This window comes from Mobula hypostoma, chromosome 18 (assembly GCF_963921235.1).
Source record: "Mobula hypostoma chromosome 18, sMobHyp1.1, whole genome shotgun sequence".
NCBI classification, from domain to species: Eukaryota; Metazoa; Chordata; class Chondrichthyes; order Myliobatiformes; family Myliobatidae; genus Mobula; species Mobula hypostoma.
In genome coordinates, this window is record NC_086114.1 from 53,287,642 (window position 1) to 53,308,423 (window position 20,782).

The following is a 20,782-nucleotide window of genomic DNA, read 5'->3' on the forward strand; positions in this document are numbered from 1 at the left end:
TGGATAGATACACACAGAATGTATTTCACAGAGGCACACTTACATATACTCAGAACAGACCAACTAGCTCTTGACAGCTGTTGATTTCGACGCCATCTCTAGACAAGCTGTGAGATTTGCCATTCCCTCTCCAACTTCACCCTGCTGACATCCACCTACCTCTAACTCCCAAATCCCCCTCCCTTCCCCTCCATTGTTCAATCCACCCAACTTCCCTCACCAACCCCTCATCAGTCCACTAATCACCTCAGACCCCTGCCTCCTCTCCTCCTTACTCTGGCTATTCCCCCTCCACTCTCACACCCATTTAAGGTTCCGATCCATCCCACCCCGCTCACCCCACCACAAATTCTACTCAACCCACTGCTTTCCTCAGGCTGATTGTTTATTGCCCCATCCTTATACTGCTTTGCAGACTCAGCATTTGCCAACAGAATCTGCTTAACACCAAATCGCAGATCTGAATTCTCAGTGCAGATTCATATCTTCTTCCAGCTTTATCTCCAGCACAGGGTCATTGCCTTTCTGGTTACAGGGAAACTTTTCATAAATAAGGCAACATTATATCCCGATGTGCTTTCTTTAAAATGAAATGTGATGCTTACAGTACACGTGTACATATTCAATAATGTGTGTGTGTGTGGTCCCTTAACTCCTGGTGGAGTCATTGGGACGCTGTGATGACAAGCTTTTTGCACCGATCTTTTTTCATATGCTCATCGTACACCGTCTTGGGCATCTGAAACCTGGTGGAGCCCATCCCTCTCCAGGTTTTTTTTTTACGAGGTCAAGTTGTTAGCTCGACACTCAACCCAGGCACAGATGGAGAGCGTGCAAGGGAGCCGGCCGGATTTGAACTCAGAACCGCTCGCCCCGAAGTCCAGCGCTGATGCCACTACGCCACCAGCGGTAATATTCAATACTGTATGGGTCCAAATACAGAGTGATTTAGATACATCATAATGTACATAGACTAAAGTTCAAGTTCAGATATACTTTCATGAGCGTACATACCCAGGATATAATTCTGACAATTCTGACATGACAATTAGCTCTTTGCAGCAGCAGTAGTATAGTGCAGTACAGAATTATTGAACATCAATTCCAAAATAATTAAATTAATATAAATTAATAACTTACACAACAAAATAAACAGCAGTAACACTATCACATTAGTGCAACAGATTTTACAAACTATTGCTCATATAACCTTTGACTTCTTCCCAGCTTCTCATTTTGTGCATGCGTGGTTGAAAAATTTCAGCACGGCCAGAACATCCCACAGAACAACCTATTGCAGCACCCATTACTACCAGCTGCCTCATGGGAGTCGTACGGCAAGCCATTCTATACACACAATGCCTCCTGTATCTAAAAGAGTGGCCAATGCATGTATGTGTGTGGTCTGATGCTGTAGTTCATCCATTTCAGGCTCGGCACATTTTGCATTCAGAGATGTTCTTCAGCACGTCCCTGTTGCAATCTGTGGTTATTTGAGATACTGTCGCCTTCTTGTCAGCTTGAAGCAATCTGACCATTCTCTACTGACCTCTCTCATTAACAAGGCATTTTCACCCACAGAACTGACAATCACTGGGATTTTTTGGGTTTCTTTTTTGCATAATCCTCTGTAGACTCTCCAGACTGTTGTGTATGAAATTGCTCTCCCACTGAGAGATCTGATGCCTGACCAGGTTCATTTCCCAATACCAGATCAAGTACAGGATGTATGAACAGGCAGAGGGTGGGAGATATAGACAATGTGCAGGCAAGGGGGATTGCTTTTGATTGGCATCACGGTTGTAAGACATTGTGGGCTGAAGATCTCAATCCAATCTATGTTCTACTGGCAGATACGTGACTCCAATGAATGCTCCTTGTCTGATTAATTGTCAGGAATAACACAGCAATTCCTAGAACCCAATCTTGGTCTCCATTGGTCAAGGTCAACCATGGATTTTGCATCCCAGCTATCTACATGATACGTAAGCCCAGGGCAGTACTACAAGGACAGAAAGCTACTGCCCTGAAACAGGCTCCCCCTCTCCATGCATCTGATGAGACCACAGGTACAGCAGAGACCGATACAGTTTGGCACCAGCAGCATCACAGGAGTTGCCAGTCAGCATTGAACTCAATGTAGGACTGCCTTAGGGAATCCAGCTCTGGATTGTTCCTCAGGGATTAGTCCCAAAGCCTTCCCCATGAGTGGGTACAGCCGCAAGGCAGCAGAGGTTTAACATCAGAGTTTCCTTTCTCATGTGTGAGTTGCCAGCCTTGGCTGATAAGCCCCATCTGCTCAAAGCGACTGGTTTAAGGCACCAGTAACCCCGCTTTGCCCCTTCTCCTGTCAGTAGAAACGGTTCTGCCAGACTCAGTAACTAAGCACGTGAAGGCCAGGAGCTGGACTTGAGTGTCAGAGGCTACTTGAGATGCCCGCCATTGGGAGCATTTACTAGGAAGTGGGAGTTTATCCCCACTACCAACCCGGGCTACAAAGATGTAAAGGAACCCTGGAAATCAAACTCAATATAAAATACATTAAAAAGCAGTGGATATTTCTCTCTTCCTTGAGTGCTTGTATGTTATGGGATATTGGGACTGCTGAATGCAGGAATGGGAATGAAGGGAAAGAGCTGAGCTGCATCAGTTGGTTCTTGAAATATGAGTTGAAGGAACAAATCTGACTCTTGGAACTTCCTACTTCCTTGAACACTTGAAGAAAGATGCAGGTGGTAGTATTCAAAGACGTGGACATCTGTTGTAGGAGGATGTGAAGTGACCGATCTTTCATGTGGAATCAAAGTCTGAAAATTCAAATGTCAATACAAATCCTGGGATAACAAGTAGAGAAATGAGGTGCCTCATGCAACAGGTCATACTGAGTGAGTCAATGTGGTGGACTTGGCATCACTTAGCATCTCTGATGTCCAGGGCAGGTGGCTTCATCTTTGAGTACAACCATCTCTGAGCTTCCCCCATTCTCAGGAAGGGTTGTTAACCACTGTTTCACCAAAGCTGAGTGGGTGTAACTGAAATGTGCCTGTATATGTAGCCTTTGATGGTTAGCAGCTGGAATGTTCTTTTATAAAATGTTTTATAAAATATATATTATATTCTTTTATATAATGTTTTATGTTCTCAGTGGTGGGGAGGGCATTTCCTGTGATGGATTGGGCTGCATCCACTGCTTTTCTGCTTATGGGCAATGGTGTTTCCATACCAGGCCATGATGCAACCAGTCAGAATACTCTCCAGTCCGCATCTGTAGAAGTTCAGAAGTTAATTCCCTGCAGAGTCACCCAGCTTCAGCAACCCCCTCACCACTTCCAGAACTGATGTCAGAAACAGAAGAAGGCCACCACCCCCTTCATCCTGCCACACACTCAGTAAGATGATGACTGATCTCATCCTGCTTGGCCCCTATATCTCTTCTTGGCTTTGAAGCTGAGATATCTGGTCATATCTGTTTTTTTGAGTTTATTTAATGACTTTTCCTTCACGGCTCTGTGGGGTAAAGAATTCAGGAGAATTGTGACCTTCTGAGAGAAGTTGGTCTCTATTTTCATTGGGCAACCCATTATTCTGAAATTGTGCCCTCACATCAAGTTTAAAACAGCCCCAGCAGGAGAAACATCCCTTTCACCATCAATTTTGTCAGTACCCCTCAGAACTTTATATGTTTCAGGGGTTGATCTGCACTTCATTCTTTTTCCTTGTTGAAACAATCGTACAGTTCATCCTAATCTCAACTCGCTGTGTTTTTCAATTTATTTCTAGTATTCCACCCAGCCTCTTCCTTCTGAAATGTCCTGTTTATCTCCAGTCACCTCCTGCAGGTCCCTTCAATCTGCTTTTAATTTCAATAAAACAATTGAAATTGACTTGAATTAATATCATCGGTTATTCTGTGACATTTCAGCTGCTGTATACCATCTTTTGAAACCTGTCGGGTAATTAACCTCCACCACCTCTCTTTAGTGGTCCAAGACCACCCATATGGGACCATTCCTCCTTACCAGCGTGAGTACTCACTTATGCACCCCTGTTAAACTGAAGGATCTATCCTACTTACACATTTATTCCTCATTCCTTGGTGAAACGAACTTCTGTGCCTTCTTCCTTGTCATTCTCAATCCTTAATTCCATGGCCGTTGCCTTGTGGAAAGTCTCCCCATCTGATAATAAACCTCAGCTGGTAGGACATTCTCTTAATCACTAACAGTAAATATAAAACCACCCGACCAGAAATTTCACACCTTGGACACTGGCTTCATCTCTGTCCCTAGTTGCTTACTCACATAACTGGCAGGTAGGTTGTCTCCATTGCTATGTCCATTCTTAAACTATTTTTAGACTTCATATTTAGTCTAGTGACAGGTCTGCTTCTATGTACAGTATATAACCAGAGCATTGCATAGGATGAAGAGCACAGAAAGTCCATGGGGTTCCCTCCCATCCATCCTCATACAATTTTATCAGCTTAATACTTGCTCAATGTTCACCAATATCTCCCTCCACCACCTCCAGCTCTTTACAATAACCATTTACTGTGCTAAAAGTAGGTTGCTGTAGAATGCCTCTGGCTCCAATATTGCAAGCATGGTCTAACCAATGTTCAGGACAGGTCCACTGTAACTTCTCTGTTTTTTAATTGTCTCTCTGCAGCAATAAACTATGGTTTGCCTATTTTTTTTTGACCCCTTAACCAGGATTGCTACTTTTGGTGTTTTCATAGTGATCGCCTGCCTGCCAGTTATGTGAGCAAGCTGCTAGGAAGGGAGATGAAATCAGTGTTCAAAGTGAGGCATTGCTAGTTGGATCCAAACTGGGGCTGGGTCGTTGGGCTGGGTGAAATGGTGGCATAGTGGTTAGCGCATCGCTTTACAGTGTCAGCAATGGTTGATCAGAGGTCAATTCCCGCCACCGCCCTTAAGAGGTTTGTACATTCTCCCCTTGACCACGTGGGTTTCCACTGGATGAACCCGTTTCCTGCCCTATTCCATGACGTACAGCTTGGGGTTACTAAGTTGTGGGCATGTTATAATGATGATGGAAGCAATGGCAACACTTGCTGGCTGCCCAACGCAATTCTTGCTGATTGATTTGGTACAAACACCACATTTCACGGTATGTTTCGATGTTTCAATGTACATGTGACAGACCTAATCTTTAAAACCTTTTCTGCTGGCTTGAGGAAGAACCTCAACAAGGGCCCTTGCATCCTTTTCCAGACCCTCTATGTAAATTGACAGGCCACAAAGAGGTAAACAATTGTCGCACCCTTATCACTTCCATCTCGGGGGCCCTTGGGAAAGCAACATTTTTAAATTTCAAAATTAAACTTTATTCATAAAAATATATACAAGTACAGACAAATTCATCCCTGGCTCTTGCATTTGTAGCATACTTGAATTTGGTTATTGTCATCATACGTATTGAGATTTAGCAAAAAGCTTTTCCTGGCATATTATTCAAAAGATTAGATCGTTACACAGTGTATTGAGGTAGAACAAGGTAAAACAATAACAACGCAGAACAAAGTGTAACAGCTACAGAGAAAGTGTAGCTCAGGTAAACATAAGATGCAAGATAGTAATGAGGTAGGTTGTGAGGTCAAGAGTCCAATGTATTGTACTAGGGAACTATTTGATAGTCTATAACAACAGCAAGGTAGAAACTGTCCTTGAGTCTGGTGGTACAAGCTTTCAAGCTTCTGTATCATTCACAGTGTCATTGATGCTATTCACTGGCGTTCACATATTTTGTGTACAGAGCACCACAGTCACTCTTGTGGCCCCTGGGCATGAGACAAACTTCAAGACTTTAAGGAGCTTCTACCCTGGACCTAACACTCAGTGTCTGGTGTTAGAAGGACCGTAGACTGTGGTCCTTCCCCCACAGAGTCTCTGCATTGGCTGCACTGAGCTTCAATGCATCCCTCAGCATGTATTCCTGCAGCCTGGAATGTGCCACTTGGCGGCATTCCCCACAGACAATGTCTCTACCGGCATCTTAGTCCGGTTGCTTGGCGGAGGGGTAGTTAAGAGTGAGTTACCTTGGGATGGATGTCTGAGATCACTAAAAGTCCAACAGTGGCTCAGGCAACAAATTTCCCACTCTGGAAGACTTTAAATCGTTTATGCCATGACTCAATTATATTTCATGGGCTCCCATTGATTATGCTTTCTTTAAAAACATGATCTAGATTACTAAATTCACTTCTAGTCCCAAGAAATGCCCACCTTTGATTTGTAGCTGTGAGAGGAATCAAAAGGGAAGTTGTTCAGGGCTAGGGTTAGTTCTGTATAAATTCCTCCAGGTGGTGGAATGTTAGTAGTGAGGAATTTGCTGGATTCATTTTCTAGAAAAAAATAGACCAGGCTTAGTCCTTCCTGATGGGGAATGGAAGTGAATAGGAACTGCAGGTTCTTTCAGAACCTTGTTTAATTTTACTAGTTTTGATAATTCCCACTTCTTTGTATTAGAACATTGAACATAGAACATAGAAACCTACAACACATTACAGGCCTTTCGGCCCACAATGTTGTGCCGACCATTTAACCTACTCTAGAAGCTGCCTAGAATTTCCCTACCGCATAGAAAAAATTCTAGCAAATTTCTACCGATGTACCGTGGAGAGCATTCTACCTGGTTGCATCACCATCTGATATGGAGAGGCCACCTCACAGGATCGGAAAAAGCTGTAGACGGTTACCAACTCATCCAGCTCCATCATGGGCATGAGCCTCGACACCATCAAGGACACCTTCAAAAGGTGATGCCTGAAAAGGGTAGCATCCAACATGGTGGTTGGCCTGATCAGAGGGGAAGACGAGACGGCCTACAGGGATGAGGTCCAGCACCTGGCTGCATGGTGTGCCAATAACAACCTAGCCCTTAACATCCAGAAGACCAAGGAGATCATTGTGGACTTCAGGCATGCTAGGAGTCACACTCATGTCCCCATTTACATCAACGGAGCTGCAGTGGAGCATGTATCAAGCTTCAAATTCCTTAGTGTTCACATTTCCGATGATCTCACCTGGTCCCTGAACTCCTCCATCCTGATCAAAAAAGCACAACAGCGCCTTTATTTCCTGCGGAGCATCAAGAAAGCTCACCTCTGTCCCAGGATACTGACGGACTTTTACCGCTGTACCATTGAGAGCATACTCACCAACTGCATCTCAGTGTGGTATGGCAATTGTCCCGCATCGGACCGCAAAGCACTCCAGCTTGTGGTGAAAACTGCCCAGCGGATTATCGGCACCCAATTGCCCACCATTGAGAACATCTACCATAAACGCTGCCTGGGCAGGGCGAAAAGCATTATCAAGGATGCATCTCACCCTAACCATGGACTTTTTACTCTCCTCTCACCTGGTAGGTGCTACAGGAGCCTCCGCTCCAGCACCAGCAGGCACAGGAAGAGCTTCTTCCCTGAGGCTGTGACCCTGCTGAACCTCACATCACAGCACTAAGCAGTATTGCACCCATATTGTACTGTCTCAGTACTTTTATATTTGTGTGCTGTAGCACTTTTTATTCGCAGTTATTTTGTAAATAATACTATTCTTTTGCACTTCTGATTAGATGCTAGTCGCATTTCACTGGCTTTATATCTGTACTCGGCACAATGACAATAAAGCTGAATCTAATCTAATCTAAAGACCCCCACCACCCAGGACATGTTCTCTTCTTATTACTACCATCAGAGGGGAGGTACAAGATCTTGAAAATTCAAAGTTTTAGGAACAGTTTCTTCCCCTCCACCAGCAGGTTTCTCAAAGGACAATGAACCAACCTACCTGCTTCACTATCTTTGCTCTCTTTATGCGCTACTTACTTATTTTAATTTTAAAATATATATTTTGTTGTAATTTATAGTTTTTAATGTACTGCTGCCCAAATTTCACAACGTGTGTCAGTGATATTAAACCTGATTTTGATTCTGATTTCTAGTTTTGTGAATTGTAATCCAGTTCTCTGGGTTATCAGGTCTATAACATCACAGCTTCCAATATAACTCAATTACACGCACTGAAGTTGTCAATGTTTCCTTGCGTTTGCCGCATTTTCTAACTTAACACACACAAACAGCTGGAGGAACGCAGCAGATCTATGGAAAAGAGTAAACAGTTTAACCTCACTTTGAAGGTCCTACTGTGCGAGAGCAGATCTGCAAAGATCAGAGGACGCGGCCATGCATAGATCCCTTTAGTGAGCTGACAGGAAACAAGAAGTGCCACCGCACCTTTAGGGTGGCTCCAAAAGAAATATGCCCTGATTATGTGCTTCTGTGCTCTGATTCGTTCTCGCATTTGACATCGATTAAAACAGGTCTTTCAAATCGTAGGCCAGACATTCTCCTTGAGATTCGACCACATCTGTTGAACCTGCAGGGTCTAGGCTTATGTATCCATTTCCTATAGGTCCCCGTCCATGAAGGAAACAAGGTGGACGATATTCTTGCCAATAAATCACTTAACATTAAGAATATAAATATAGTGGTGCTTTTGCATAAAGGGGAGGAGAAAATCATAATTTAAAAAGTCTATTTGATCACCGTGGCAAAAAAGTTGGGGTAAGGAAAAGAAAGGACAGTGTTTATATAAAATTCTGAGGATGGTGGGAGATGGGTATAAACGGAGGGAAAAAGTTATACTTGCACATTTACGCATTGGACATAGTAAGTTGAATAATTAATTCATTGTTCAGAATTAATATGCAAGACACTGGCATTTCAAGTCAAGTCACTTTTTATTGTCATTTCAACCATAACTGCTGGTACAGTACACAGTAAAAATGAGGCAACATTTTTCAGGACCATGGTGCTACATGAACAATACAAAAACTACACTGAACTACGTAAAACTACATTAGACCCCAGACCTACCCAGGACTGCATAAAGTGCACAAAACAGTGCAGGCATTACAATAAATAATAAACAAGACAATAGGCACAGTAGAGGGCAGTAGGTTGGTGTCAGTCCAGGCTCTGGGTATTGAGGAGTCTGATGGCTTGGGGGAAGAAACTATTACATAGTTTGCTTCGGTACCTTTTGCCAGATGGCAGGAGAGAGAAGAGTTTGCATGAGGAGTGCGTGGGGCCCTTCATAATGCTGTTTGCTTTATGGATGCAGCGCGTGGTGTAAATGTCTGTAATGGCGGGAAGAGAGACCCCGATGATCTTCTCAGCTGACCTCACTATCCGCTGCAGGGTCTTGCGATCCGACACGGTGCAATTCCCGAACCAGGCAGTGATGCAGCTGCTCAGGATGCTCTTTATGCATCCTCTGTAGAATGTGGTGAGGATAGGGGGTGGGAGATGGACTTTTCTCGGCCTTCGCAGAAAGTAGAGACGCTGCTGGACTTTCTTTGCTGTGGAGCTGGTGTTGAGGGACCAGGTGAGATTCTCCGCCAGGTGAACACCAAGAAATTTGGTGCTCTTAATGATCTCTACGGAGGAGTCGTCGATCTTCAGGGGAGAGTGGTCATTCCGTGTCCCCCTGAAGTCAACAATCATCTCTTCTGTTTTGTTCACATTCAGAGACAGGTTGTTGGCTCTGCACCAGTCCGTTAGCCGCTGCACCTCCTCTCTGTATGCTGACTCATCGTTCTTGCTGATGAGACCAGCTATTTGTCAAGAAACAGTTTGGGATGGAAAGTGTGTTAGGGTATCACTGCCATCATAATGTATACAAGTGCGTTTTTGACTTTAGGATACAGTGGTTGCGATTTTGTGGGGAGTTCCCGTCTCTTTGGCCCACACTCCGGATCGGTAGGTGGCGGTAATGCGCCTTATGTTGGTCTGCCGTCCACCGTTAAACCTGAAGAGGAGGCCGGTGGTTCCAGGCTCGGGTCTCCGTATCGGCTGCGAGCGTTCGGCGATGCCCCTGGTGCTTCTGTGTGGCCTTCCCTGCAGCGGGAAGAGCCGCAGGGCGGCGGAGCTGAGCGAGTATCTGCGGGAGGCGACGGACAGGAAGGTGGTGGAGGTGGGAGACCGGAGCCTGGGGGTGGAGCGCAACGAGGTCTATGCGGGTGAGAGGGGCCGCGGCAAGGAGGAACGGGGTGTGGGCAAATGGAGGGGCCGAAGGGGCCAAAGGGAGACGGGTTAGAGAGTAAAGGGGGACAGAGTAGCAGCAAAGAGAGGGGATAAAGGGGGAGGGTGTGGGAATTGGGGGTAGAGGGAGAAGGAGGGGCAAGTGGTCGCAGTGGGGGGGGCAGAGGGAGAATGGGGAGGGACGGGAAAGACTGGGGTAAAAGGGCGAGGGTGCTAATGAGGAATGTGGAAGGGCAGAGGGGAAGGTTCCAAGGGGATTGGGTAAAGGAGGGTATAGAGTTGGGGCAAAGGGGGTGTGGGAAAGAGTAGAGGGGAAAAGATAGGTAGCGAAGGGTTACAGAAGGATTGTGTTGACTGGGGCAAAGGGAAGTGGTTGGATGGCAAAAGGGGGTGAGGAAAATGGAGTGTGGGGGTGTGGTGTAAGAAGGGAGGATTGTAGGAGAAAGCAATGGAATATTGGGGGTATTATGAGAAAACTATAGGGTATTTTGGGGATTTGATGGGGATTATGGGAGTGGGTTAATAGGATGGTGATTCAGTGCAAGGTAAGAGATGTGTGTGAAGGGAAGGGTGAGGGGGGCATTCATAAAATTTGAGTGAGAGATTAGATGCTGCTGGGCCTCAGTTTAACATTTTAGCTAAACGATGATACTTTAGCATCTGTTCTGTGCTGATTTAGAATAGTTGTATTTTCTTTTGTTGTGTTTCTAAGTCTTTGGGGTAGGATTTCAAATAACCCTGTGACAGAAAGTAGCACCCCTAGGCACAAAGTATGGAGTCAAACGAAATGGCAGTTCTGGTAAGGCAGTTCTGTTGTTAACAGAATGAAACTGGCGTTCAGATGTTGTGCCAGAGTGACACTGGGGAGCTTACAAGTTTGTATGAGCTTTGACAGAGTTGAAAACTTCAGAGGTCGATGTTGGGGCCACTTCTTTTCATGTTATATGTCAGCAATTTGGCTGATAGCATTGGTGGCTTTGTGGGTAAGTTTGCAGATGATGTAAAGATAGGTGTTGAGGAAGCAGGCAATCTGCAGAAGGACAAACGAATTAGGAAAATGGGCAAAAAAGTGGCAGATTGAATACAATGTAGTGAATTGTATAGTCATGTACCTTGGTAGAAAGAATAAAGGCATAGACTATTTTCTAAATGGGGAGAAAATACAGAAATCAGAGGTGTGAATGGACTTGGGAGTCCTCATGCAAGATTCCCTAAATGCTACTCACTGGAACTTAGAAGAATGCGGGAGGGATTTCATTAAAACCTACCGAATGTTGAAAAGACTAAATAGGATGGATGTGGAGAGGATGTTTCCTATGGTGGGGATATTCAGATCTAGAGGGCACAGCCTCAAAATTAAGGGGTGACCTTTTAGCAAAGAGGTAAGGAGGACTTTTTTCAGTCAGAGTAGTGAATCTGAGGAATGCTCTGCCACAGACTGCAGTGGAGGCCAAGTCCATGCGTATATTTAAGGCGGATGTTGATAGTTTCCTGATCAGTCAGGGCATCAAAGGATATGGTGATAAGGCAGGTGTATGGGGTTGAGTGGGATCTGGGATCAGCCATGATGGAATGACAGAGCAGTCTCGATGGGCTGAATGGCCTAATTCTGCTCCTATGTCTTGCAGGTCCAGTCAGTGGTAAGGAAGGCAAATGCAATGACTGAAATATAAAAGCAAGAATGTAATGGTGGAGCTTTGAGGCATTGAACAGACTGCACTTGGAGTATTGTAAGCAGTATTGGGCCCCTTATGTAAGAAAGGATATGCTGACATTGGAGAGGGTACAGAGGAGATTCACGAGAATAGTCTCTGTAATGAAAGGGTTAATGTATGAGTTGCATTTGATGGCTCTTGCGTTGGTAGAAAAATGGCGTTGGGGGGGGAATCTCATTGAAACCTATCAAATATTGAAAGGCCTAGATAGGGTGGAGAGTGGACAGACTACAGGGAGTTAGGAAGGAAGTTGAGAAGCAGGACTGCAAAGGTAGTAATCTTGGGATTACTGCCTGTGCCACATGACAGTGAGTATAGGAATAGAATGAGGATAAATGCGTAGCTGAGGGATTGGAGCAGGGGGCAGGGATTCAGATTTCTGGATCATTGGGACCTCTTTTGGGCAGGTGTGACCTGTACAAAAAGGATGGGTTGCACTTGAATCCCAGGGGGACCAATATTCTGGCAGGGAGGTTTGCTAAGGCTACTGGGGAGAGTTTAAACTACAATTTTTAGGGGGTGGGAACTGAACTGAAGAAATTGGAGAAAGCTTGGAGACAGCGTGTTCGGGAGGATAGGTAGGTGATAGAGAAGGGACGCACTCAGACCGACGGTTTGAGATGTGTCTATTTTAACGCAAGGAGTATTGTGAACAAAGTGGATGAGCTTAGAGCGTGGATCAGTACTTGGAGCTATGATGTGGTGGCCATTACAGAGACTTGGATGGCTTAGGGACAGGAATGGTTACCTCAAGTGCCGGGTTTTAGATGTTTCAGAAAGGACAGGGAGGGAGGCAAAAGAGGTGGGGGCATGGCACTGTTGATCAGAGATCGTGTCACGGCTGCAGAAAAGGTGGGCGTCATGGAGGGATTGTCTACGGAGTCTCTGTGGGTGGAGGTTGGGAACAGGAAGGGGTCAATAACTCTGTTGGGTGTTTTTTATAGGCCGCCCAATAGTAACAGGGATAGCGAGGAGCAGATAGGGAAACAGATCCTGGAAAGTTGTAATAATAAGAGTTGATGTGGGAGATTTTAATTTCCCAAATATCAATTGGCATCTCCTTAGAGCGAGGGGTTTAGATGGGGTAGAGTTTGTTAGGTGTGTTCAGGAAGGTTTCTTGACACAGTATGTAGATAAGCCTACAAGAGGAGAGACTGTACTTGATTTGGTATTGGGAAATGAACCTGGTCAGGTGTCAGATCTCTCATTGGGAGAGCATTTTGGAGATGGTGATCATAATTCTATCTCCTTTACAATAGCATTGGAGAAAGATAGGAACAGACAAGTTAGAAAAGCTTTTAACTGGACTTTGGTTCTGTCTTCACTAAGAAGGACATAAATAATCTTCCGGAAATAGTAGGAGACCGAGAGTCTAGTGAGATGGAGGAACTGAGGGAAATACATGTTAGTAGGGAAGTGGTGTTAGGTAAATTGAAGGCATTAAAGGCAGATAAATCCCCAGGGCCAGATGGTCTGCATCCCGGAGTGCTTAAGGAAGTAGCCCAAGAAATAGTGGATGTATTAGTGACAATTTTTCAAAACTCTTTAGATTCTGGATTAGTTCCTGAGGATTGGAGAGTGGCTAATGTAACCCCGCTTTTTTAAAAAAGGAGTGAGAGAGAAACCGGGGAATTATAGACCGGTTAGCCTGACGTCGGTGGTGGGGAAAATGCTAGAGTCAGTTATTAAAGATGTGATAACAGCACATTTGGAAAGCGGTGAAATCATCGGACAAAGTCAGCATGGATTTGCGAAAGGAAAATCATGTCTGACGAATCTCATATAATTTTTTGAGGATGTAACTACTAGAGTGGATAGGGGAGAACCAATGGATGTGGTATATTTGGATTTTCAAAAGGCTTTTGACAAGGTCCCACACAGGAGATTAGTGTGCAAACTTAAAGCACACGGTATTGGGGGTATGGTATTGATGTGGATAGAGAATTGATTGGCAGACAGGAAGCAAAGAGTGGGAATAAACGGGACCTTTTCAGAATGGCAGGCAGTGACTAGTGGGGTACCGCAAGACTCAGTGCTGGGACCCCAGTTGTTTACAATATATATTAATGACTTAGATGAGGGAATTAAATGCAGCATCTCCAAGTTTGCGGATGATACGAAGCTGGGTGGCAGTGTTAGCTGTGAGGAGGATGCTAAGAGGATGCAGGCTGACTTGGATAGGTTAGGTGAGTGGGCAAATTCATGGCAGATGCAACTTAATGTGGATAAATGTGAGGTTATCCACTTTGGTGGCAAGAATAGGAAAACAGACTATGATCTGAATGGTGGCCGATTAGGGAAAGGGGAGGTGCAACGAGACCTGGGTGTCATTGTACACCAGTCATTGAAAGTGGGCATGCAGGTACAGCAAGCGGTGAAAAAGGGGAATGGTATGCTGGCATTCATAGCAAGAGGATTCGAGTACAGGAGCAGGGAGGTTCTACTGCAGTTGTACAAGGCCTTGGTGAGACCACACCTGGAGTATTGTGTGCAGTTTTGATCACCTAATCTGAGGAAAGACATTCTTGCCATAGAAGGAGTACAAAGAAGGTTCACCAGATTGATTCCTGGAATGGAAGGACTTTCATATGATGAAAGACTGGATCGACTAGGCTTATACTCGTGGGAATTTAGAAGATTGAGGGGGGATCTTATTGAAACATATAAAATTCTAAAGGGATCGGACAGGCTAGATGCAGGAAGATTGTTCCCGATGTTGGGGAAGTCCAGAATGAGGGGTCACAGTTTGAGGATAAAGGGGAAGCCTTTTAGGACCGAGATGAGGAAAAACTTCTTCACACAGAGAGTGGTGAATCTGTGGAATTCTCTGCCACAGGAAACTGTTGAGGCCAGTTCATTGACTGTATTTAAGAGGGAGTTAGATATGGCCCTTGTGGCTAAAGGGATCAGTGGGTATGGAGAGAAGGCAGGTACAGGGTTCTGAGTTGGATGATCAGCCATGATCATACTGAATGGCAGTGCAGGCTCAAAGGGCCGAATGGCCTACTCCTGCACCTATTTTCTATGTTTCTATGAGTAAGAGGAATTATGAGGCTATCAGGCAGGAACTTGGAAGCTTAAATTGGGAACAGATGTTCTCAGGGAAAGGTACGGAAGAAATGTGGCAAATGTTCAGGGGATATTTGTGTGGAGTTCTGCGTAGGTACATTCCAATGAGACGGAAGTTATGGTGAGGTACAGGAACCGTGGTGTACAAAGGCTGTAGTAAATCTAGTCAAGAAGAAAAGAAAATCTTACGCAAGGTTCAGAGAGCTAAGTAATGTTAGAGATACAGTAGATTTTAAGGCTAACAGGAATGAGCTTAAGAAGGAAATTAGGAGAGCCAGAAGGGGCCATGAGAAGGCCTTGGTGGACAGGATTAAGGAAAACCCCAAGGCATTCTACAAGTATGTGAAGAGCAAGAGGATAAGATGTGAAAGAATAGGACCCATCAAGTGTGACAGTGGGAAAATGTGTATGGAACCGGAGGAAATAGCAGAGGTACATAATAAGTACTTCAATATTCATTATGGAAAAGGATCTTGGTGATTGTAGTGATGATTTGCAGTGGACTGAAAAGCTTGAGCGTGTAGATATCAAGAAAGAGGATGTGCTGGAGCTTTTGGAAAGCATCAAGTTGGATAGGTCGCCGGGACCGGATGAGATGTACCCCAGGCTACTGTAGGAGGCAAGGGAGGAGATTGCTGAGCCTCTGGTGATGATCTTTGCATCATCAATGGGGTCGGGAGAGGTTCTGGAGGATTGGAGGGTTGCGGGTGTTGTTCCCTTATTTAAGAAAGGGAGTAGAGATAGGCCAGGAAACCTGAGACCAAAGATAAATGTAACTTCTAACTTGAAAGATAGTTTTTCTTGTGGTAATTACAGTTTGGATCCTCTATTTTGAGTATTTGTTTTGGAAGCAATGTGGCCTACTCACTGGGGTCTGGTTAGTATAATTGGACAGAGAAGCAGAATTAGGCCATTTGGCCCATTGAAAGCCTCAGTGCTGGCAATGTAGGCTCAGGGAGGATGCTGTCATGGGTTTGCTTTGAATTTAGAGGAATTTATAGTAGTACCTCTCTAGTTAGTGGTTAGTGATAGTGGTTAGCGTTAGTGATAGTGGTTAGCATTAGTGGTACCTCTCTCGTGTTTAATGTGGCTGCTTTAGATAATCTATGTCTATGAAAGGTATAGAAAGGTGGGATCACTGCTACATGTTAGATTGCCAGAATTGTACTATTGTTACTTAAGAGTATGCTAATAAGAAAAGTCCTCATCCAAATCTGAGGATCCCATGGAATTTTACCACTGCACTATGGTGGCTAGTGGTTAGCACAACACTTTACTGTACCAGTGACCAGGGTTCAATTCCTACTGCTGTCTGTAAGGAGTTTGTACGTTCTGCCCATGACCACATTGGTTTCCTCCGGGTGCTCCGGTTTCATCCCGCAGTCGAAAGAAGTACCAGTTGGTAGGTGGATGGTCGTTGCAAATTGTCCTGTGATTAGGCTGAAGTTAAGTTGGGGGTTGCTGGCCCAAAGGACGTTAAGGACCTGCTATTCACTGTATCTCAATAATTAAGTAAGTAAAACCAGCATCTGCAGTTGCAATAAAACGTTTGAACCCTTTGTAATTACCTGATTTTCTGTATTAATTACTCATAAAATGTAGTCTGATCTTCATCTAAGTCACAATAATAGACACATCTGCCTAAACTAATAACTCACAAACAATTGTACATTTCATATCTTTATTGAACACATTAATTATTCACAGTCCAGGCTGGAAAAAGTATACGAAGCCTTGTACTTCTTAATTGGTAGAACCTCCTTTAGCAGCAATAACTTACACCAAGTGTTTCCTGTTGCTGCTGATCAGATTAGCACCACAGTGAGGAGGAATTTTAGACCACTCCTCCATACAAAACTTGCGGTTCCTTAGCACTTCTGGGATGACATTTCAGGTCATGCCACAGCACTCAATTGGGTTAAAATCTGGGACTCTCAACACTCCAAAACAGATTTTCTTTTTTTTAAACCATTGTGTTTTTGATTTACTGGTGTTTCAGATCATCGTCTTGTTGCATTGTCCAACTTCTATTAAGCTTCAGGTGATGGACCGCTACCCTGATAGTCTCCTGTAAACTGTCTTGATACAATTTTGAATGCATTGTTCCCTCAGCGATTACAAACTGTGCAGGCTCTGAGGTAGCAAAGCAGCCCCAAACCATGATGCGTTTGCCACCATGCTTCACAGTTGGGATGAGGTTTTGTCATTGGTGTGCAGTGCCCTTTTCCCTCCAAATACAGTGGTGTGCATTTCTGCCAAAAAGTTCAACTTCTGTTTCATCTGTCCACAGAATATTGTCCCAGAAGTGTTGTGGAACATCCAGGTGATCTTTTGCAAACTTGAGACATAGAGAATTATTTTTTGTTCTGGAGAGTAGTGGGTCGCTCTGAGGTGTCCTTCTAGGAACACGATTCTTGTTCAGTGTATTGCTTATAGTGGACACATGAACAGAAACTTGAGCAAATTCTAGAGATTTCTGCAGGTGTTATTGATGTTATCCTTGGGTTCTTTTTCACCTCATTCAGCATTGCACATTCTGTTCTTGGTGTGATTTTGCAGGCCGCCCACCTCTAGGGAGAGTAGCAACAGTACTGAATTTCTTCCATTTGTAGATTATTTCTCTTATTGTGGACTGATGAACACTCAGGTCTTTAGAAATGCTCTTGCAGCCTTTTCCAGCTTCATACATCTCTACAGTTCTTTTTCTAAAGCCCTCTGAAAGTTGTTTTGATTGAGGTATGGTGCACATAATCAAATCTTTCTTGAGAAGAGCAGGCTCTGTCAGTAACCTGACTTTGTGTGTCTTTTTTATAGGGCAGGACAACTCTACAACCCACACCTCCAACCTCCAATCTCTATCCCATTGATTGGAATACCTGACTCCAAATAGCTTTTGTGGAAGGCATTACCCTAGAGGTTCGCGTACTCTTTTGAACCTGGACTGTGATTGTTTAAATGGTGTACCCAGTATTGATGAGAAGAAGTGCAAATATCTGTGTGTTATTAGTTTAGGTGGATTGTGTTGGTCTATTATTGAGACTTAGATGAAGATCAGACTATATTTTATGACTAATTAATGAAGAAAATCAGGTAATTGCAAAGGGTTCACAAACTTTTTCTTGCAACTATACATGCTTTCTTAAAAAATCTTTTTTTTGTGCCTTGGTACTTGTTGTTAGCTTGGGATATAAAGAATAACATACCATCAGTGGATTCTGCTGGAAAAAGCACCGTTTGATTTAATACATGTATAGTTTTAGTATGAGCAAGAGAGACCTAAATGGTTGTCATTTTTTATTTTGCATTGCAGATTCTCGGAAGGAGAAGGAACTCCGGGGAGCATTGAAAGCAGAAGTTGAAAGGTAGCACGAAATTATTGCTCTGCGATTAGGATATAAAAATGGTCTAGTCTGAAAACTGTAGCTTTTGTTTTTTTTTGTAAAGCGTTTTTTTAAAAAGTTTTTGCAATTTGTATTTTTTTGGGTATCTGTACATTTTGGTTGCACTGCAGTGTAAACCAAACTTTGCCCATGCCAAGGAGTAAATTCTCTTTGCCTTTTCTGTGTACATGCCAGTTCTATACAGCACATGCATGTATCTCCTGCTGTAATATTCCTTCTGTCTCTTGGCTTGGCATCCATTCGCTCCACCTCTCTGCAAACTGGTCCTTGCAATTACTGGCATTTTTCAGAGAGCACACACTAACACAGTTACTTTTAAAGGAGCAATACAGTAGCGTAGTGGTTAGTACCCACTTTGCAGTACCAGTGACTGAAGTTCAATTCCCACCGCTGTTTGTAAGGAGTTCGTACTGTGACCACGTGGGTTTCTTCCGGGTGCTCCGATTTCCTCCCACAGTCCAAAAGTGTATTGGTTGGTAAGTGAATTGGTCATTGTAAACTAAGTTATGGTGAAATTTGTGGTTGGTATGTGGCACAGCTCGAAGAGCTGGGAGGGGTTATTCCAGTTACAAAATACAAGTGGACTAAGATGTTACCTGTCCTGTGCTATCACCAGTGGGATCATCAGTTGATCTGCCACCTGTCTTCAGGAGTTTCGGCCCGCTTATGATCAAGACTCCTGAGGTGGTGGGCCAGCAGTGCTAAAGCACCACCCCCCACTGGTGAGCTTAAAAACTTGGCATCTGCCTCTGTCAGATTTGTTGGTCACTTCCATCCAACAGATAGTCTGCTCTTCAGGTGTCTATGCAACTACTGAAGGGTTTGCAAGATATGTATACACTGTGTGACTATCTGCCCCTCTGGACATACTTGGTCCACACCCATGCTGATCCTTTGTGTGTCTTGGGATGCCCATGCTCTAGCTCAATAAGTAAATTATTTTTCCTAAGAATCTAAGAGCACTGTGAATTATGACATGAGTGGTTCAGCAAAACATACAAATGTTTTGCTCTACTCTGCAGTAAAAAAAATGGATCAGAATGCAGGAGGAAGATGACAAAGTTGGTGGTGTTGATTGTAAGCAGAGTAGGTTTAGGCAACAGGATTAGGGTTGATGGGTTGAATAAAAATGCACATTGCAATGATGATAGAATTAAATATGGTTAAGTGCACAATGATGCACTTGCTTACAACTATTAAGGGAGAACTGAAGAACCTTTGGTGTTCAAATCTGAGGATCTCTGGAAGTTGTGTTACATTGTTAGGGAAATTAATTTGCTAAGGAATATCGATTAAAGTTGGTCACTAATAAATTGGACACAGACTGACGTGAGTAGAGAATACCTTTATTCATGAATAAGGGAAGAATGATTCGCTAATAGTGCGATCGTCAATCTTCTAAAGAACAATAGTCACAGCCTTTTTAAAACAAGTCAATCCTATGAAGATGCTAGAGGCAGTCTCTTTTCTGCCCATAGTACACAGAGATAGGTTGTGAGATCATCCTTGAAACTAAGGCTATGTCCACACTAGACCGGATAAATCTGTAACCGAAGCTTTTTCTCTTCGTTTTAACCCTCCGTCCACACTAAAACGGCGTTTTCATCCCTCGAAAACGGAGATTTTCAGAAACAGTCTCCAGAGTGAATAAATCTGAAAACGCCTAATATCCATTGTAGTGTGTACGGGGTAACCGGAGAGATTTAAAAACGCTGTCATGACAACACCACAACAACAATGCTTTTTCTGCTTCTGCTTGGTACTGTGCAAGCACTGCCGGACGGCTGTTATAACGCGCAGTCGGTGTGAACAGCGTGAGAGTTAAATTGTAAAGTGGGCTTTTTCGACTATTTAAAAACGCTGTCATGACGTGCTGGAACAGATGGCAGCAGCGCGGCATTTCGTTGTTTTCTTAAACGCAACCCCCACACAACCTAACAAGTTCAGAACAGACGGCAACGAGACTGAAGCCAGGAGAGTTAGAAATATACTCACCAAATACTTTGACCCATAGCTTACTGAATAAATAAGTATACTCACTTTGCCCTGTTTTCTGTCCTTGCTTGTATGAAGGTGGTTTACCTGCAAGTACTTCTCTGACAATAGATGTGTGACAGACTAATGTAACATTGTATGGAAATACAAGATAACACTGATGCAGACATGTTTTATCCATTTAACATGGTGCTTTATTAATGCAACAGAGTTAGTCTGTTTTTCAATATTGGTTGTCAGCCGGGTCATACTGTCCGTGAACTCCCTGTCGGTTGCCTCCATACGCTCCAGTATTTGTTGTTTTTTAGTTTTAAGTCCTCCTGCGCAAGAGCCAACAGCAATACCTTTTAAGTTTTTCTGGTCTGTAACTGGACAAACGTGCACCAAGTATACTGTTTCCTCTTCGTTTGTTTTCATGTGTCCTGCGCGTGCCCAGTAGGAGGAGATTTACCCAAATATCCGTTCTAATGTGGATGGAGATATTTTGAAAAACGCTTGGTGTGGACACCTGTCGTTTTTACTCAAAACCGGCGTTT

The 20,782-nt window shown here is 43.9% G+C and overlaps 1 protein-coding gene across 2 annotated transcripts in view; it reads left to right on the forward strand.

The window, feature by feature from the left end:
* The first annotated feature begins 9,807 nt into the window (after nt 1–9,807).
* si:dkey-24l11.2 (uncharacterized protein LOC100034462 homolog) overlaps nt 9,808–20,782 on the forward strand; it is a 102,043-nt gene continuing 91,068 nt past the window's right edge. Inside the window, exons 1-2 of one of the 2 annotated variants that reach the window (XM_063070878.1) lie at nt 9,808–10,044; nt 18,161–18,212. In XM_063070878.1, coding sequence (XP_062926948.1) covers nt 9,894–10,044; nt 18,161–18,212 — 203 coding nt within the window. In that variant the 5' untranslated portion in view covers nt 9,808–9,893. The remainder of the gene's footprint in view (nt 10,045–18,160; nt 18,213–20,782) is intronic. The other variant, XM_063070879.1, reaches the window with a different exon arrangement.